At 36.8% G+C, this 21,355-nt stretch overlaps 1 protein-coding gene across 1 annotated transcript; it reads left to right on the top strand.

The window, feature by feature from the left end:
• Positions 1 to 9,047: 9,047 nt before the first annotated feature.
• Positions 9,048 to 16,951, top strand: LOC108675127. Its single transcript, XM_018163113.2, has 12 exons — positions 9,048 to 9,145; positions 9,500 to 9,609; positions 10,082 to 10,215; positions 10,639 to 10,800; positions 11,261 to 11,347; positions 11,540 to 11,629; positions 12,148 to 12,246; positions 13,054 to 13,177; positions 14,284 to 14,462; positions 14,692 to 14,802; positions 15,526 to 15,644; positions 16,129 to 16,951. Exons 1-12 carry the CDS (start codon positions 9,049 to 9,051, stop codon positions 16,308 to 16,310), a joined length of 1,494 nt encoding a protein of 497 aa, XP_018018602.2. The 5' UTR covers position 9,048; the 3' UTR covers positions 16,311 to 16,951.
• Positions 16,952 to 21,355: the final 4,404 nt, after the last annotated feature.

Below are 21,355 nucleotides of genomic sequence, written 5' to 3'. Positions count from 1 at the left end.
ATTACTGTATCCATTCCATGGACTGTGGACATGCCATTGAGCATTTCCAACGACCTTGTCCACTGCAAGCTTCATATCATCAGCCATGTAGAATTTCTTCTCTATCTGTAAGCTTACAAGGTGGCTTGTTTTTGCACAATTTTAATTGAGTTGAGTGATTTCACTACCCATATAAAAAAATATTTTAAAAAACATACCTGAAACAGGGAGTGACAACCATCATATTTTTTGGAGAAATAAATCATAGTTTAGGTTTATTACTTTTCTTTATTTATTGTCCAGTGCTCAATTCTATCTATGACATTCTATGCACAATTTTGTGATGACTGATGCACTAATTTTTTTGTTAGGTGAAATTTTTTTTCACTGAGCAAGGTAAATGTAATCAAAATTCTTTGTTGTTGATTTTTTCATTAACTGGAGCCTTTTCTAACCAAGGTTCTACTGTAAATGCAATTTTAGGGGTGTCCCTTACTGTACCCTGTTTTGCAGAAATGGCCACCATTTTTTCTTGGAATGAGATATGCAAATTCTGTCAATCACGTTTTTAAGCCAACACCAGTGTGCAACTTTTATGCAAGTAAATACGGTATTTTTAAAACGACAAATATTTTTTCTGCTACAGACCTTAGCAGAGGTACTTTTCCAAAATATCACGTTTCATACTTTTTTTCAGGGATTTTTTAGAAGTAATAAATCTATGATTTCTCACCTTGCTCTATGCTGCATAGATAGTAAGAATATTGAACTTTGCGCCACTATTTTTTGTTTTATGATATTTCAATTAGTTTAGCTGCTACAACATTTCTACAAAATGTTGGAGGACTGTCCCTTATTACCCCACCTGTCCCTTATTACCCCGTCTGTCCCTTATTACCCCGTTAACAGTAGTCGTTTATCCATATCTGACAAATTTTTGAAGTGAACATTTTCTAAAAATATATGTTAACTTTTGCAGAAAATTCTCACAATTCTCACAATTTTACCAATAACAACAATGGTTTTGGAAACTACACCAAGTGATGTGATAAACTGCAAATCTTTCATAGGGTATGGGCACATTGTGCTGCCATGTAAACATTTGACAAGGTATTGCACACCATGTAATGGTCATGTCAGGTTTGATTTCACAATAAATAGAATTGATCAGGCTGGAATTCTAAGAATGGAAGTTCACTTCTAAAAAGCTTTCCCCCCAAATTGTGAAGCTTTCCTTAGATACAGTGCTCTGCCAGGTGACTGACTATAAATGAAAAGGAGGATCAAAGGGGGACAAACTGTTTCAATTGTATAGTACCTCAGATTTGTTATAAAATTGTTTGAATGTCTCTTGTTTGATTGATATATATATTTTTTCTTTCATTTAATGGATTTTTTTGGAAAATTTCCAGGCTCTTTGTTTGTAATGATCAAGTTTAACTTAATACTTTAAGTTAACCAGTACTGTAGAGTGTAGTACAGTGGTTCCTAAACTTTTGCAGGCAGGCGCCCCCTTTGGCTCCCTTGTGAATTTCTAACGCCCCCACAGACAAATATAAAAACACATGCCTCTCTCTTGAAATTTAGTATGCTGCAATTTTAAAAGATAAAGGTTAAACACAAATGTGTATTTCACAAATAGAACCCCATTTAGTGAACCAATATGTTTTTTCAGCTGTTTTAACTGTTTCAGCACTAGAGACCTAGGATGTCTCGGTCAAATTTACGGCAGGACTTAGGAAATCTTTAATCGCGGCCTTAAAGGTAGATGTTTTCCATGCTTGATCAGTGACGATTGATACACTGAGGTCATCAGAAACTTGCTCCTCCAATATCTGGCATGGTTTGAAATCTGAGATTGTGTCGAACTGCCACTGTTGATGACGCCTCCCTCAAATACATTCACTACCATCAAACAGGGTAGCCTAATAAGGGATGGTTTTGAAAGTTTTTTGTTAATAACTTCTTACCATGAAATATTTCATAAACAAATTTGGGCTCATTTTAAAGGTTTTTGCGAGGGCTATCTTATGGTATCTTAAAAAAATTCCATATGCTATTTGTAAGGAGCTAGACGCTATATAAAAGGCTCCTGAATCAATCTGGAAATGGGGTAATAAGGGACACTTGAAATAAAACTTGATTTTAAACATTTGAAGCATGCAGAGTGTACTCATCTATTACTAACTGTACTCTGAAGTCCTCCTCTTCATTTTTAGATTATGTAAATATAGAATAAATGACATTTCCTGTGATTTTTACTTGTTTTTTCTTTATTGATATAATATAACCTTATCCATACATTACTGTATTCTTGATGTGATATTACTGTATCCATTCCATGGACTGTGGACATGCCATTGAGCATTTCCAACAACCTTGTACCAAGTTTCATTGAGTTGAATTCATTAGTTTGAGTGATATTCCATGATTGTTGAATTTAGAAATTGGACGGGAGACCGGCCGCGAGTCCAACCATAAATTTGTCCAAGACATAAAACCATGTGAAGTTAAGAAAACAAATCTGGGTGAAAAAACCATCGCTGGGAGTCATGATGTGCTACATGTGTTGTGTACAAATCGTCAAACTAACGTGTGAACTTCTGACTTTGACTTCAGACTGCCGCCCCCCTACCGCCCACCTATTGCCATTTTCTTCCTTGCCGCCTCCCAAAATCTTTCCATTGCCCCTAGGAGGGCGATATTGCCCACTTTGGGAACCACTGGTGTAGTACATATACCATATTTGGGGGTGGAGGCTTATGGGCACAACTAATCACAGCTGGAAAGCATCGCCATCATCCAATCACAGCTAGAAAGTGGATAACATTATAATTCTATTAACCAATCACAGCTGGAAAGCTGAAAAGGGGCTAAAATCACAATCCCATCAACTAATCACAGCTGGAAAGGGATAGGATACTATGTATATAAGTAACTGAAAGTGAAAAGTTCCTGGCCTCTTCCAAGCTTTCAGTTCCTACTTTCTAATATGCTATCTGTACTGGTTAATTTAATATCCCTATAGAATTCCACACTGGATTTGATCCACATTCCACACTTAAATTTAGTGATGGAAAATTGTTTCCAAAATTTAAACTCCTATTTATATGCATTTTGTGTGAATTTTTTCACAGAATTAATCTGATTGAGATTGTCCTGCACAACCTGCATGGTCCCTTGCTTCCAAGAAGCTTATTTTGTGCCTGATTCTCCAAACACCTTCATCTTCCTGAGACATACAGCAGACAAAGCCTGAGACAAAGTGCCTTCAGCCCTTTTCCTTGGCCATCGAGTTCTGTCAGCTCTCTTGACTCTCAGCTCTCTGACCTCTCTGGCTCCTACTTCTTCACTTGTAGCTGATGTTCTAATTTCTGTCAACCCACTGCACCCATTGTACCTTGAACAATAGTGAATACTATTAAGTGTATATGTAGCCATGAGTATGTTTCACTCATTCCTGCTGAGACTACCTTGGAGTTGATAGGAACGATAGTTAAACAAACTGCTATCCTCAAGATTTATTAAGTACAGTACCGTACTATTTCAAACAGCATTGGTTGTCCATTTGAAATAGAATAGGTAGCTGGACATATGGCCCAGAATAGTTTGAACACACTTCCACACAGATGCTAAGCATTTCATTTTTTATATTTCAACTTTTTTTCTGGGTTCAACACATGTGTGTGTGTGTGTAGGCAATAAATATAAATGACAAAAATGAATACAGCATCCAAGCACACAAATTTTTATTAGTTTTTTCACCAAATAAATTGTGTATTTAACCATTAGCATTCATGTTCTGTATAAAAATGTGTTAATATGTAGTTTTGTTTAATAATATATCCAAAATATTCTGTTTCAGAAAGCAATGGCCTTAATACCAGGTTGTGGTGATGTTATTGCACAGAGTCTCTTGACAGCTGATGAGCAAGGCTACACTGCTATTCATCGTGCTGTTATTGCAAATGATCTTGCAATTCTGCAGCAACTTCTGCCATATGCTGGTAAGTTGACAGCAATGATCATTAAATTGTGTGTAACAATTATTATTTTGTATATTCCATTTATCTATTGATACTTCAAGTTGCTATTGCCAGCTAGTGCTATCCTGCTGCGGATTGGTAAACTTTTTACCTACCTCTATTACTGTCAAATAAGGTAATAAGGGATGGTTTTGAGCATTTTTCGTTGATAACTTCTTACCATTAAACATTTCATAAACAAGTTTGGGCTCATTTTAAAGATCTTTCTGAGGGCTATTGTATGGCATCTCAAAAAAAAAAAAAAATTCCATATGCCAGACGCAAAATAAAAGCATCCCGAATTACCCCTGGGAATGGGGTAATCTGGGACACTTGATATAAAATTTAATTTCAAAATGTTTGAAGCATGCAAAGTGTACTCATCCATTACTAACAGTACTCTGAAGTCCTCCTCTTCCATTGTAGATGATGTAGAATAAATGACATTTTCTGTAATTTTTACTTGTTTTTCCTTTATTGATATGATATTACCACATCCATACATTACCGAATTTTTGATGTGATAATACCGTATCCATGAACATCTCATTGAGCATTTACAACAATCTTGTCCACTGTAAGCTTCATATCAACAGCTGTATAGCATTTATTCTGTATCTGTAAGCTTACAGGGCAGCTTGTAATTTCACACCATTTTAATTGGGTCAAGTGAATTCACTATAAAAAAAAAAAAAGATTGTGAAAAACATACCTGACAGAAAGGAATATTTTAGTGACAACTATAATATATTTTGGAGAAATAAATCATAGTTTAGGTTAATTAATTTTTATTCTATGTTGCCTGGTGCACAATTCTATCTATGATCTTCTATGCATAATTTTGTAATAACTGATGATGCATCAATATTTTGTCAAGTGAAATTTTTTTTTGCTGAACAAGGCAAATGTAAGCACAATTTTTTGTTAATTGATTTTTTCATTAACTGGAGCCTCTGCTAATTGAGGATCTACTGTAAATATTTATGCATTTTTAGGGGTGTCCCTTATTACCCTGGGGTGTCCCTTATTATCCTAGGGTATCCCTTATTACCTCAGAATGAAATGGCAACCATTTTTTTTAATGAGATGTGCAAATTCCATCAATCATGTTTTTAAGCCAACACCAGTGCACAACTTTTATGGGAGTAAAATTTTTTAACATGGTGAATATTTTTTTTTTTTGCTACAGATTGTAGCACAGATACTATTCCAAAATCTCACTTATTACACTTTTTTAGGGATTTTTTTTTAAAGTAGTAAATGTATGATTTTTTAACTTGCTTTATGTAAAAATTGCTGCTTTTAGTAGCAATGTTGAACGTTATGCTACTATTTTTAGTTTTGCAATATTTTGATTAGTTAAGCTGCTAAAACATTTCTAAGAAATGTGGGATGACTGTCCCAATTTACCCTGCCCATCCCTTATTACCCCATTTGATGGTATGCTTTACTGAAATTTTTCTGTAAGTGAAGGCTCCTTGAAATGTTTTTCCTATTGAATAAGTATTAAATTATACGGTTATTACGAGAGTTTGACCATAGTACGAACAAACTCATAAGCAATGACCCAGGAGTAAAATGAATGCAGAAGTATGATGTAGTAACTTAACCCCATAGAGGTGAAGTTAGGTTGTTAGAATTGCAACAGATTATTATCATTATTAAGTATAAAAGGACCATGGTGTGAATGGGCTATAAACTCTAAAAAAATAACTAATCCTTTGGAGCTGTCATTCAGCTGAATGTGCTGGTGGCTTTTTTTTTATTTAAACCTCATGGCAGTGATTTCCTTAAACCAACCTCAATGGAATGCTACAGATGGAGATAGAACAATTGAGAAACCTGAAACAATTTCTGATTAAGCAAAACTAATATGACTGAAAATAAAGGTTTGGGAGAGAGTAATAATAATTACTTGAGTTTATCATTGATCCAATTCTACTCTAATAAAATAATGTAAGCTTTGATGGAAGTATAAACTGAATTTTTTTTACAAAACACAGGCCAGTATTCTTAAGTGTGCAAAATAGAAAAACCATGTGCAAAAGTAAACAAAAAAAAGCAGCAACAATCACCAGTAATGTATGGTAAACAATCAAAACTACCTTCCTCTCACCAGTGCAATGTAGGCGGAGAGGTCTCATCTTTATCTGCCTCCACTCAACATTTCATCTCTGGTTTGCTTTAGCCATGGGGTGAAGGGAAATGTAACACAGAGCTTTATTGACAAGAAACTATAAACACAAAAGAACTGAAGCATAAAAACATAAACAAAGAAAAGGAAAAAGTGGGGTGCATAAGTGACAGACATTCAAGTATCTTACCCAAACCAAGAGCCCTGAAATAACGCAAGAAATTAGCTTGTTTAAAAAAGTTAGATTGAAGAACCTTGAAAAAAAAAAACATTATTAGCACAATCATCATAAACAAGTATACCGGTACTCATCAACTGATGCAACATTTAAATGCAAAGCAATAATTAATAACATCTCATTAACAATTTATTTATCAAAACTATTTATTGATCAAGCAAGAGGCGTTTTATATATCAAACTGACTTATACTATTCATGGCAGATTGATTGTCAGCAGCCCAACTAACGTATGTATCAACCCCATCATCCTTCACCCAAACAGGTGGTGACAGGGGGACTCACCAGGTCAACCCCTGTGCAAAGCTTCAGAATGCTAGTCGGCCATTAGAACAACAAGTACACATTGCACTTTATCTTACTGTAAAAACGAAAGGGAGAAAAAGACAAAACATGGGTTATTACATAAAGAAATGCATAAAAAATTAATGCAAACAAATTGGTAAGTTATGATTGAGATAAGTCTACCATTTAGCTGAAGACTAAAGGGATTGCAGAAATCTTTATTGGCTAAGCCAGCAGCATTAAAACTGTTCACTCCACTCTACTAGTTGCTTCTATCTCTATTAAAATGCTAAAGCTTAAAAGGAGTATCACTACATAATAAACTAAACTTGGACTATTAGCAAGCAATAAACACCGTAATGAGGGCCTGCACCTATAGCAACTTTGCCCAAGACCCCAAGTCAAGCTCTGAGACTTAATCTAGAGATTGGCGTGATATTCTGTATTTGCTGGAAAAATTGGAGTGTTAGTTTAACCCTTTAGCGGGCAAGCATTGAAATATCCAGAAATTAAAATTTCAGAAACCATTTCAAGAAAGTAAGAAGTATTATACAATATATTTATATCTATGAATTTTTGCAAATTTTGCCTATTGAAGGTTTAAATCGCACTTGAAGAATTCAATTAATGCAATCAGTACACAAAATTTTTCTTTATAATCAAAATTCAGTTTATGCAAATGAAAAATTAGAAACATAAAAATTTAATTTGATTAAATTTAATCAAGTTGCCAAAATAAATAAATATATATATTGATACTTCTACCTTATGAAGAAAATGCGGAAAGAGCGCCAATTCCATTGTCCGAGTCAAAACCTTCATTTAAATGCTCATATTTCAATTTGTGGACTTTGCAGCTGGTGATGCTATAGATAGAACGATGGTCATAATTTCTAATGGATAAGAACTATAGGCAGCATTTAAACTAGGCTTCTCTTTAAAAATATACAATGATTCCAAAATACGCAGATCGGAAGCACCCGAACTATAAGCTAAAACCTTAAAGTCTGTGTTGGACACTGGAACGTTGCACTGTTCGGCGTGAGTGCGCACAGCCGAATGAGGAGGGTGCGATAGTAACTGCCCAGTCCTATAACTCGTACCTCTATGCTCAGCGACCCGAGTGTAAAAGTTGCGTGCCATCATTCCGACATACGCAGATGCACACCGTGCACAACTAAATTTATTAACTAGGGATGATCGCATATGAGGAGGAAGGATATCTTTGTACCTAAAAAACGATTCTATTTTGAAATTATTCGCCAGTAAGATACGAAGATTAAGATATGTTTACCCAGAAGATACGTTTACCCAGATTAAGAAATTCATGTCTAAGCGATACAGTGAAGTTGTTCCAAAACCTGATGGCAGAAGCGTTGTTTACTGTTCTCTTCCATACTTCGGCCATGCGTCCGAAGTTATGTCAAGAGAATTAAGTTTTGTTTATGAAATACTTCCCGGACATTAATCTTTGTATCTTACTGGTGAATAATTTCAAAATAGGTTCATTTTTTAGGTACAAAGATATCCTTCCTCCTCATATGCGATCGTCCCTAGTTTATAAATTTAGTTGTGCACGGTGTGCATCTGCGTATGTCAGAATGACGGCACACAACTTTTACACTTGGGTCGCTGAGCATAGAGGTAGGAGTTATAGGACTGGGCAGTTACTATCGCGCCCTCCTCATTCGGCTGTGCGCATTCACGCCGAACAGTGCAACGTTCCAGTGTCCGACACAGACTTTAAGGTTTTAGCTTATAGTTCTGGTGCTTCCGATCTGCGTATTTTGGAATCATTGTATATTTTTAAAGAGAAGCCTAGTTTAAATGCTGCCTATAGTTCTTATCCATTAGAAATTGTGAATAGATAGGTACTTACTTTATTATTCTGCCCTTTGTCTGTAAATTTAGGTTTATAACTTCTGTGTGTGTTTTTTTTATTAACTCCAAACTAATTTTCTGCATTTATCTGTGTTCTAGATTTATCAAACTGACGATGGAGCTGGTCTCTGAAACGTTTTCAAAAGAGATATGCTAAATTTTTGTGGTGTTTTCTTCGCTTTTAAATTTCTAGTGCATTTATTATGATATATAATGTTGGCCATTCAAGGTTCAACTTTAGCAATTAAAAGCTTTTACGTGTTGCTGGAATAAAAACTTTTTTATGATGTACAGAAATTTCAGTTTCAAGCTTCAGCTTTCATTTTACTAGCCCATAATCACATATCTAATTAAAAAACAAGTTTTATCATTCCTATTTAAAACATACTTGCATATTTTCTTATTTCACATGTATATGCCATTCATTTGGAGCTAATTTTTTAACTATAAAGCTTTAATTTTTATCCTATCCTGATGCATTGGCATTTATTTTAGCTTTGTTTTTTAATGTTCTTCCAGGAAGAGATTCTAGTGAGCCTCCTTGCTGCCGGTGCTGATCCCAACCTGCCTCAACCTGATCCTGTCTCCCTGCCCTTATTGTGTGGTACCTATTTATCTTATGGCTGGTATTTGTTTGAGATTTTCCTGCATGTTAGCTTTTTGGAGTAGAGAATGATTGTATGTAATATTTTACTGAAAATTTTAAGAAATTTATTGTAATGATTTAAGGAAACCCTTTAATTTACTGCTGAATTTTGTAATTTCTGAATCTAAAATAACATACTTATAGGTAGTATTTCAGAAAACAAGTTTGGTGTTTTAGTTACTTGTACAATGCTATGAAATTTTTCACTAGGATAATTAATCATTTCTGCCCAAATTATTCTGGAGAAACTGGACAAAGTAAAATGCGCTTACAGAAGCAGTAGCAGCTTTTTACTAGATACGTGTTTTCCAGCATTGGAGAGGCGTTGGTGGCGGGGCGCTGAACTACTGCTGGATGCCGGGGCAGATGCCAAGGCCATGGATTTAGAGCACGACCAGCAGCCAGCCACATTCTTAGCTAGGGTATGAGCCACATTATTAGCTAGGGTATGAGCCACTTTTTCTTTAAATTGGTACATTTTTAATTAAATACAATGATTATTTGTTTCTTTGCTTGGCAGACATTTTGCAGATAGTGAACAATATTTAACCTACCCATTTCTGGGTTGCTCTGGTGAACTTTCACTTTTTGGGTCTGTGATTCTTTGCATCCTTTTTGTTTTCAGACATCCAGTTTGGTCTGGTAACCTATGTAATTTGATGTTTGGTTATTTATGTCCCACTAAATTTCATTGAATTTTTCAAGATCATTTCCTTTAAGATTTTCACCTCTATTCTTGAAGACTTGAGTCTATGTCATTACATCATATCTCAATATGACATTCATTTTGATATCCTCCTCTTGTGATCAGAAGAGGAGAATATAAATAATCTGCATAGATTGTTTGCATGAGCTTTTTCTGCATTGTGTGAAGAGTGTATATCTGTCTCCCAGGACAATGTTGAAATTCTCATAAAACTTCTAAAAGAAGGCTGTGCTCACGATGAGATCTGCTCATGGATTGTTGATGGAATTTTCAACAAAACCGAAGTGAAGAAGCTGGTAGAGGCAGCACACAAGTTCGGACCGTGAGTGCCAAAGCAGCATGTGATTTAATACTGGGCCTGAGGTTATCAAACATAGGTTAGCTTGTGACCAATCCTGTAGAATTGAAGTATCGAAAGTAGTAGCAAAGTAAGCAATCATTAGTATGACATCAGCTAATCAAATGCATAACAGGTGGTCAAATGTAGAGCAGCAGTTGACCATGATTAATTCAGCAAGGTAAACAATGTCATATATTGAGCAAAGTTGATCAAACATTATCTTCTGAAGTGTCAGAGATGTCACTCACTCCTTTAGGATTTTGTGCTCAGCAATGAAGAAACTCTTTGGCAGACAGTGCTTATGCCTTTTTGTGTTATTTGTTAATTTCAACCTAATAAATCATTATGTATTAATCAACCATTTCTTCTTTGATATTGGTCTCTTCTCTAGAGGGTCTCTTCTAGAGGGTTTGTCACAGAAAGTCTGCTGTTCGAGATTTTGTATATAGGGGACCATGACAGCGCAATTTACCTGCTGGATAATTTCAAACTGCCTGAACTCCTACCTAAATTCATCGATGGCACTAGTTGGTGGCTAACACTTATTGACTGGAATCCTAAAATGAAGTAAGTGCAAGTAAATTTGCTGAAAACGAAATTCATGCTAAATTTCCTTGGTGCCTAGTTCTGGTTTGCATTTAGAGGATATTATTGGGTAAACCATTCTGACAAATGAATGTGATGCACTAATATGAATGCCTGTTATGTTTAGCTAAATAAAAGACTATCCATTGCGTTGAAAATCAAAAATGATATGTATTGCTTGAACCTGTCGTCAAGCTTTTAATTGAAATCGTATTTGAATTAGCTCTGACGGTTTAAATAGCCGCTCCAGTTGTTGGACATTGGCAAATTATCCCTTTGATGTAATAAAATATTTTCTTTAGTGGGGATCTTTTCTGTGGATAAAAAGGGTTAGTTGGGTATCACGTCAAAGTATTGTCGTAATTTTCATTGCTGAATGGTAGGTTTTAGTTAACCTCTTGTTACATATCCAATATTTAAACAGCAATATTATTCTCTTCAGGTACATAACTGCCTTGACGGAGAACATCTTCCGGAACGAAAAGGACAAGAGTAAACTGTTGGTCCACCTTTTCATGGAATGTTTCATGTTGGTACTTGCTGAAGCTATATTGGCTAACAAACAAATTATTGTGAACGTTTTCCACTGTACAGTGATATATCATTAAATAGTATCAGTATCTTTGTAATGTAATTTTTGCCCCTAACTACTATTCAATAGTATGCAGGAGTTTCAATGTCAAAACATATTTAAAGAGATTTCAATTTGTCCTATTCGCAGATACTGCCCCGTGAACAATGTATGGAAAAGGTGTAATGATCAGTGCAATTGGATCAGACCCCCAAAAACTCAAAGTCTATTAGAAACGCAGTAAGTCAAATTATTGTTTGTTTGATCTGGACACCTTACCTTGAGTGGCCGTATGCATCGATATTATACTTCAATTAGGTATGTCAAATTTATGCATGAATAAAATTTATGGTCACGAAAATTTGTGTTGCTTGGGCTTGGAAACTGTCGAGGTACCTACCTATTTCAAATCATTGATAAGTGTGATCTTTCTCCAGATGGTGTGTGTGTGTGTGTGGTGTAGATAAGAATCAAGCCAAGAAAACCCCTTATAATTGTAGGTAGTTTATACTTGTCAGTTAGTTCTGATAATGTCTCCAATTATGTTTGGATTGTGATCAGTTGGCCTCTTGTAATATTGTTGGTCGGCCATTTCCTTGCATAGCATTACTAATTCGTAGATATAAACTCGCAAAGCAATTCACTTGAACATCTTGTCAAATTGACTGAATCAATGTCTAAGTGCCACCACCATTCATTATTGAGACATATTCAATTCTCTTGAAATATTAGTATTATTTTTGTTTTTTTTTTTCCAGACTGGAATCACTGAAGCTTATCATTACTATAGCGGAGAACAATGGCCTGCCTATTGAAAGGTGGATCTTACCGAAGCACAAGTACTACAGCCTATTTGAGTAAGTATGGTTTATGTTATGCCACGTGCACTACAGCAGGTTTACGTAAGTACAGTTTAGGTTAGGCCACTAGTGCTACTGCTGGTTTGCGTAAGTATGGTTTATGTTAGACCACTAGTGCCATGGCTGGTTTGCGCCAGTGTGGTTTATGTTAGACCACTAGTGCCATGGCTGGTTTTTTTACCTACATAAAAGTTGCACCCAGGTGTCGGCTTGAAAACGTAATTGACGGAATTTGCCTATCTCATTAAAAAAAATGGCAGCCATTTCCGCGCGACGGGGTAAAAAAGGACTCCCCCGGGGTAATTAGGGATAACCCCTAAAAAACATTTACAGCAGATCCTCTGTTAGCAAAGGCCACAGTTAAGATAAATATGGGTTAATCACAAAGATTTTCACCTAAATTTTGAATTTAGAAATTTTGAATTGAGTTTTATTTCAAGTGTCCCTTTTTACCCCATTTCCAGATGAATTCAGGAGCCTTTTATATTGCATCTAGCACCTTACAAATAGCATATGGAATTTTTTTGAAGATGCCATTCGATAGCCCTCGCAAAGAGCTATAAAATGAGCCTAAACTTGTTGGTGTAATGTTTCATGGTAAGAAGTTATTAACAAAAAACGCTCAAAACCGTCCCTTTTTGCCCCGTTTGACGGTAGTAACATTACAGTCAAAGTTTTTCACGAGGATTTTGAGCTAAATGGCTGCATTCTATAATTTAGGCAAAAAATGAGTTAATTATGAAGCTTAGTGATTCACAGTCATAAGAATGTTTCTATTTTTATTTCTTCCTGGTTTTCTTGCAGGGAATTATTAGAGGAGGAGCATTCCCAGAGCAGCCTTAACATGCTCAATGCCATGTTACACACGACACAAATATGCGGCTTTCCCATCGTTTTGAAGTTGCTGCCATTATTCAGAAATAAAGGTTTGTGGGGGTATTTGTGCTCCTGTAACTGTCGTCTAATCTTATTTAAATTTCATAATTTAACTGTCTCGGAACATGGCGTCTGAAGGCATCTTTTATTTTAGCTTTTTTTGTGCTGCACCGGGAGATGGAGCACCGTTGCAATGTCTCAAGCGTAGCATGGTTGCAGTAACGCACCCCATGCAGTGGTCTAGCAGAGCACTGAGATACTGCAGTCTGCACCTCAGGACTCTGTTGTATCAGAAGCTTTGTACATACCGACCGGCACCCGAGGGTGGTTTGCTATGCAGCGGACTTGATATCTTCATCAGTATTCACGGACTTAACAGGAATATTACACATTTACTTCTAGAGTGAAAATATTGTTGCTGATGTTACGGCCGGCCTCTCAACAAGCCTGTCGCAATCGGGCCTGGAACACAACATACAATGAGGCTCGTTAGCAGCCGAGCTTACAACAAACTGCAAACTTCGTCTCACGTCTTAAGCTCGGGGGAAACCTGCAATGTTTCATTTTTGTACTGTTTTATTTTGTAATTTTTTTTAAGCATGCTCTGTTCAGCATCGGCTATGAACGCATATATTTCTTGCCCTCACTGAATCACATATTCTCGCCATACACAAATACTTGCCTTCCGCATATCTTTGCCTTCTGCATATCCTTGCTTCGCGCATATCCTTGCTTCACGCATATCCTTGCCTTCTGCATATCCTTGCCTTCCGCATATCCTTGCTTCATGCATATCTTTGCCTTCTGCATATCTTTGCTTCACGCATATCTTTGCCTTCTGCATATCTTTGCTTCACGCATATCTTTGCCTTCTGCATATCCTTGCTTCATGCATATCCTTTCCTTCCACATATCCTTGCTTCACACATATCCTTGCTTCACTCATATCCATGCTTCACGCATATCTTTGCCTTCCACATATCCTTGCTTCATGCATATCTTTGCCTTCACGCATATCCTTGCTTCACGCATATCCTTGCTTCATGCATATCTTTGCCTTCCGCATATCCTTGCTTCATGCATATCTTTGCCTTCCGCATATCCTTGCTTCATGCATATCTTTGCCTTCCGCATATCCTTGCCTTCCACATATCCTTGTTTCTACCCACGGTATCATCTTTAGTGGCATTCGTTACAAATGGTCACATTGTAAGACTCTTCAAGAGAATCATGTCTGGTACCTCCGATGCTATTCTGCACGCGCCGGAGTCTGGATACAGAATACTACTCTCCGAACTGACGAAGAACTGCTGCCGTGACGGCCAGTGCTGGTTCAGGTGTGTCTGTGGTAATTGTTAGGATGACCGCGAGTCCTATTGCAGTCTTTGCGCAATTGGGTTTCTTTTAGCAACTGCTTCTTTCTTACTCGGAAAATTTTAATTTTTAGTCTTCAGTTCACCAAGTTTCTAATATGCAATGTTTGAGTTTGTTGCTTCTCAAATTCACGTTTTAAGATACTAAGAGACATCAAACATTACCTAATAATCCTACGTTTCTATATCTCAGGTCGTCCATGCTGACTGGTCTTTGCAGGGACTTTGTGGCGTCCTGTCGAGAAGCTACTGTTACATCGCTACTGCTGCTTCACTTGGGCGTGCACTTCACTGAGTACGAGGAGTGAGTGATAATGTCAGACTTGTATTTTCACTCATGATAACCTTTTGGGGTCTTTGCATTCCTAGCAGGATTAGAAGTCTTGCTCTTAGAAGGTACCCAAGCCTTACACTTTGAAGTCCTTCTCTTGCATCAATCCTCACTGTGTACTGAGCTCGAACTATACAGGGAGGTTCAGTAATTGAGACCTACTTTGATGCAAGAAAATTACCTACAAAGCAAACAACAATGAAGTTGCAATGTTTGATTATGCGTCTTATGATCCTCGTGATATTAACGTATCAATAAATGAATCGTCAAAACGGGTACAATATCGTATCAACAAAACACGTACAAAAGTGAATATACTTGTCTGAAAAGAAAAGTTTCTCAAATCTGCTGTTGCGTGAAACGACCTAGTACGGAAATCAAACCTAACCAATATCAGACAATAATGACAAGTTTGATGCGTGCCACACAAATGTTCAATTTGCTCATGACTAAATTCATAAGTGTTCTAAAGCAGTGGTCTAAACTCTAAAGCGACGACAAAATACCTCTTCAGGAAAGTGGTGTATATTTAGATATTTTTTATTGATATTTTAATTATTTTGATATTTTATACCTATCATTTATATTCAGTTATGATTTGTAAATAATTTATATCATTTGTATATTGATGTAATTAAAAAAAATTATATTTATAAGCGGTGTATATCGGCTTAGTAATTAGTTGGTTTTCGGCAGGGTGGAGGTGAATTGCAGCTCTGAAGACCCTTCCAGGCTCTCTGCTTTGTCTGTGTTTCATCGCTACGCCCCCCGATGTCGCCTGGTGGTGACGCGACCTTCATTTTATCCACCGCCAGGTGAGGACAATTCTCTCATCCTTAATGAACTCTCACAAAACAAGCAAAAGTTTGGGTTAAGATATTTCTAACGGAAATATTTTTTTTGTTGACGAGGATAAGTATCTTATTCGCCTAGTAGATCGATAGCTCAAAGCGAGATACCGGAGTTCTTTAAGTTGTCTTTGAAGGTCGAGACATTACCTAATAGGTATTGCAAAAGGCAGGACGGGGGAATATATAACATATATTGAAGTGGAAATATATAACATACATAGAAGTGTATTATGGAGACGAATTCTATGACTTCTACTCATTCTCGATGATTTATTTCAATATGGCCCATTTTGGCGAATTAATCCGCTATAATAAACTACTAATTGTTAACGTAACAAACGATCAAATCCTCATTTAATTCACAAATCACTTCATTATTCATCATAAACATCAGTCAGTGACCTGGTCACTTGTCAACCAAGACTCAGAGCCATGTGTTGGTGTGCAGATGCGATGCGGTCGCTGAAGGAGCTGTGCCGCCTGTCCATCCGCGCTGCCCTCGGCCACTGCAGGATTGAGGAGAAGACGGAAGGCTTGCGAGGCGTCTTGCCCCGCTCTCTCAGGGAATACCTTTACTTTCGCCACGACTTCTTAATTTTCCCTGCGCCCGCCAATGAAAGGAAAGTTTGACGCATCCTCTGACACAAGCGATCTGTTAAGGTTCACCTCAGCACGAGTTTCCTGCTGTTAATTAATGATTGTTATTATTCTTAGGTACTGTAATGTTAACAAGGATCACGAGTCTCTGAATTATTCGGTTGTATAAGAAATAATTATTCCAGTAATTTGAAGAAAACGTTTTAATCTTGGATCTGAGGGTCAATTTCTTGTATTTAACGAGAAATTCTTTAACCGTTTGTCTTGACCCAAGATGGATCACGTCAGGCCTGCATCTATTTAAAGCAGGTGACAGGAGCTGCTGTTGACCTGTCACTGTTGCCTTGTTGTCTAGTCATGGATCCGAAATGAAATCTACCGTGTACCGTGCCCTGTCGATCGTTTTTAGATGTCATTATTAAAGTATGTATGAAATAAAGGGAATATTTTTAACTCTGCCTACAGGGTTCTAGTTTTTTAACCAGCCTTCATACGCTTATATGATAGTTGTGACTTATGACTCGCTTCCAAGTAACCAAATGCAGAAATACTCCTCCAGTGAGGCGCTTTGCTTTAACACTGTGATGATGTGACTGAAAATTTCATTTCTGCAGGTATTGTGTCGCTGTCATAACTATTGAATAATTACTAAATAAAGTTTAATTCTGATTGTCTTTCATTCATGTTTCACGCATTTTCTCTCTGATCTAATAAGGTCCAGGTTTAAAACTGGAGAGGACATCAGAAAGATTGCAAACACCACTCCATGTGATATGGCATAATTTCACAACTGCTGGTTCGATCTTTTTGAAATCATTTTGAAAATTTTAACTATTAATTCATTCAATGGTTCACGCGGTAACTTTGGATTTTTCATCGCATAATAAATTTGCCATCTAAAATATTCACATTTTACTCGAAATAAGAATTTTTCAGGTAAAAGTAATCACAATTGATGTAGAATTAAAAAAAAATGAAAGCAAGCTGCATAACTTTTTTACGAAGAGAACAATTCTTAAAAATTGAAAATCACCTCTGAACCCATATTAGCTCCTTCCTTAGAAGATTATAAATTACAATATGCTTTTTGAGTCAGATTGGTCTTTCCTTTGCATGCCAAGACGCTGAACACTAACGAGTTCGACAAGCAGAGCGTATCGAGAAGTTGAGAACACAATGACCGATGAAACTTCTGATAAAACCTCACATTAGAGACTGGATTTGTGGTTACAGAAATGAATAAAGTTATTCATTCAAGTTAGCAGAAAAGTAGCATACCTAGTTTGTTACATTCTGAACCTAAACGCAAGTAGGAGTGACTACATATTTCTTTTACGAAAAATTATTTTCACTGAAAATTAGTGATTTTAAATTATGATTTTACTGAAAATCAGGTCAACCATTCTCACGAGTCACGTTGTCAAGACAACACCGGCCCCTGCCGGACACGGTGTCATTCGTCCCAACGGTCATGCTTGCGAGAGTCCGCGGCGTTCATATGGCAAGCATCTTTAGACTGTGATCAACGTAACGATTTTCTTCTGCGCCTAAACATGATATTCTAAACTATTACGGTTATTCATTCACTAACTTGATTTTGTATTGCACTTTTCTTTATACTACGAGTATATTAGCTAAGCGTTTAATTTCAAGAATCCGGCTGACTCTCTCGCCCCTCCCCCCTCTTCTAGTCACGGAAAGAAGCAGTAGGTAGGAGCATGGTTGAATTAATACTATATTAATTCAACCATAGGTAGGAGTAGGTTTGCGAGCCAGCTAGGAATTAGATCAACAGCCTTACGTTATCATGTACGGTCATACTGAAGAACTTGAACTAACAAGAGGACTCATTTTATGTAATGCAAATTAGCATCAAGGTCAACACTACTAGGCCTTCAAAATTTTTTGGAAGGTGTCTGCAAAAAAATTGTTAGATGAAGAACCTCTAAAAAGTGGTTCATCACTCAACAGTGAATACTGCCGTTCATGACACGCACGACATTACTCGTTTACCGGCACCTTCTCTAAAACCCTGCTAGATGTCTCACGACTTCGCACACGTGCTCAGAGTTCTCAGTGACTCAATGTTTAATACCAAACAACTTTTGCATAATACGAGTAAACGGCGAATTAAATTGCGAAAACTTCAGACCAGGAAGGTATTTACATCAGTTGAATTAAGGTAGATCCAACTTGAAGCTGTCAAGCTTTGCCAATCCGAGTAGAAAGTTTTGTTTTCATTGAGCAATATTCTGGGGTCGCACACTGTCATAAGGTTAAGGTTCCTACTTTCGCTCGAGTTTTAGACAGCGAGATGCTAAAGACTAATTTTGCACAGCTCAATAGGGGAGCCCAACAAAACTGACGGGACTCCCATGCCTGATCAGTTGCTGGAACTGCGGTGTGTGTTATCAGGTACGCATTATCTACCCGCACTAATCAATTCAATGATAAACCTTGTGCTGATGTTCAATATTTACATTTTTATAAATTATTAAATATCTTGACAAGAACCAGTGAAGCTCTGGACGCTGTAAACTGTAATAATCTCGCCCAAAAAATTATGCTACCATCCCAACATTTGTAATAATCAAGAAAACATTCAAGAAAAGTCTAAGAAAACTTTAGTAACGCTTATACAATACTTGACCATGCCTGGAACTATGAACAATATTTAAAGCGTCAGCAACAGTAGTCTAAAACTAGGTTGAATAGCGTCAGGGAAACAAATGGCGTAGTCAAACCGACACGATCTCAACAGCTAAACTTCGACGCAACTCGACAGGCGTCAATGAAACTGCCTAGCAGAGTGTGATACTCTGACTTATCGCAGAACAAATTCACAATATGTAAGAAAATGAACTTCAAAATTGAACTAAGACTTCTATTAGCACTGGTATCAAAACTGCCAGCGTAGGAAAGTTTCAGATCTTCAGATCATTACAGCACCTGCTTTCTATTATCTATTATTAATGCCTAGCAAATTACGGACAAGGCAACAAGTCCAGCAGCTATCTCAATCAATCGTCAGTTATGGAAAGATCGGGTTCCAAATGCCGGATCCCTTGTGAATCAAGTCACGAAAAGTTCAAGAATCGGCAACAGGCCATGGGCCTATTTCTTCAACGCCAACACTTCTATACTATTCTATTAAGACTTGCGTGCCATCATCATCCTTCAAGGCACGCAATCCACTATAGTTTAATACTCAATTTCTGCTAGTATCATGTCTTGAAGAATAATTAACATACATGTTGATATTTTGAAGCGTATGGCGCCTCCAGTGAAGCAACACTTCACGCCAATAGCTGGCGTCGTGGTGGACAAGTTCAAGGAGTTCCAAATAAATCAATAAATAATTTATTTCATGTAAAGCAAAGAGCCGCAATACATTTTATACATGAGGAATAGGGATTATCTCTAAGAAGCTTGAATTAACGAGACAACTCATTTCAACGCAATGCAAAGACAATCTATAGCATTCAGGCCGGTAATTTCCCAGCATTACTGAACCATCCAGAAATGAATCATTTTACAACCATCAAGAACTGTAAGTATTTGAATTTATACAGCGGAAGCTTGCGATGTCATTTCTCCAAATATTGATTCATTTTACGGCAGGGAACACGTCCACATGTCATCAGGTACTATACAGCCATACATAACTATGCAGCCATACATAACTATACAGCCATACATAACTAAACAGCCATTCATAACTATACAGCCATACATAACTATACAGCCATACATGACTATGCAGCCATACATAACTATACAGCCTTACATAACTATACAGTCATACATAACTATGCAGCCATACACAACAATACAGCCATACATAACTATGCAGCCATACATAACTATACAGCCATACATAACTATGCAGCCATACATAACTGTGCAGCCATACATTACTATACAGCCTTACATAACTATACAGTCATGCATAACTATGCAGCCATACACAACAATACAGCCATAAATAACTATACAGCCATACAAAACTATGCAGCCATACATAACTATGCAGCCATACATAACTATGCAGTCATGCATAACGTCCATGCAGTCATACATAAGTCATACATTGTCTACTTAAAATTCAATCTTTATCAGGGTTTCTTCCAAGTAATGTTTAATAATTTTATATGTATATACTTATATTATTAGGTAATCTATGAGCTGCACCCAAATTGGCAGGATTAGCACAAGTTTTTCGTATAATTATTCGTCAATAAGCTAATAATAATATTTGAGTACACCCTTGCATTTTTCAATGAGTTTTCGTGAAATAAAAAAAAAATATCAATTATTTCTTCAATGCTTATACGCGAATGGGAAAATTCTTAAGTTATTCCATTTTCATTCAGGCAAAAATATTTTCCATTTCAAATTTAATCTCTTAGACCTATACTATAGGTATAGGGGAAACTACTTCATGTTGTTACAGTCTACAAATAATACTGCACCTATAATGTTCGAAGACTTCAAGTAGACGATTGCTCTTCATAACTCTATCTTTTTTCCTGCACTGCGGCGATGTTGTTTGCTGCCTGTCTATGAACTCATGAACTTAAACTGCAATGCACTGATGTATAAACTGACTCGTTGGCATGTGTGCCAACGTGAGGTGTGAGAATAATTCACCTTACTGTTCAGTAAACATGGGTATCACTTTTACAAGTTTCTGCCATAAATGGTTTAAAAAATAAAGAAAAAAGTCTTATTCTTCACTGATATGACGTTCGCCTTGATGCATTAGTTTACATTAGTAACGAGCATACTCATTTAATGTATTCGAGCAGCTGTTTATCATAAGCATAATATAGCAGGGCCAGCGTCCAAGATTAGGCCACGCCCGGCGTATCGCCGCTACCTGGTATGTTCGGGCGCAACGTCGCTCACTTATATATAGTACCCATAATACGATTACTTTTGTCTAAATATTTATGAGCCCTCAGCGCTGAGAAGCGTCTAGGGGAAGAAAGAAGAACGATAAAACTGTACCACAGGCTTGAATTAGGTTCAAGTCCGTTAAGACAAGTGTAAAGTACTACACCTCGGGAAGAACAATG

This window comes from Hyalella azteca, unplaced genomic scaffold, assembly GCF_000764305.2.
Source record: "Hyalella azteca isolate HAZT.00-mixed unplaced genomic scaffold, Hazt_2.0.2 contig5322, whole genome shotgun sequence".
NCBI lineage: Eukaryota > Metazoa > Arthropoda > Malacostraca > Amphipoda > Hyalellidae > Hyalella > Hyalella azteca.
Note: the sequence above shows the minus strand (reverse complement) of the source record. Positions and strands in the feature narration are given on the sequence as shown.

What these genes read in the sequence shown, in the direction of transcription:
- LOC108675127 (XM_018163113.2), top strand. Translation starts at nt 9,049, where the DNA reads ATGTTCTTCCAGGAAGAGATTCTAGTGAGCCTCCTTGCTGCCGGTGCT. An exon ending in GCAGCACACAAGTTCGGACC is followed by an intron (nt 10,216 to 10,638) that starts GTGAGTGCCAAA and finishes GGTCTCTTCTAG; the next exon opens with AGGGTTTGTCACAGAAAGTC. An exon ending in TTCATTTTATCCACCGCCAG is followed by an intron (nt 15,645 to 16,128) that starts GTGAGGACAATT and finishes GTTGGTGTGCAG; the next exon opens with ATGCGATGCGGTCGCTGAAG.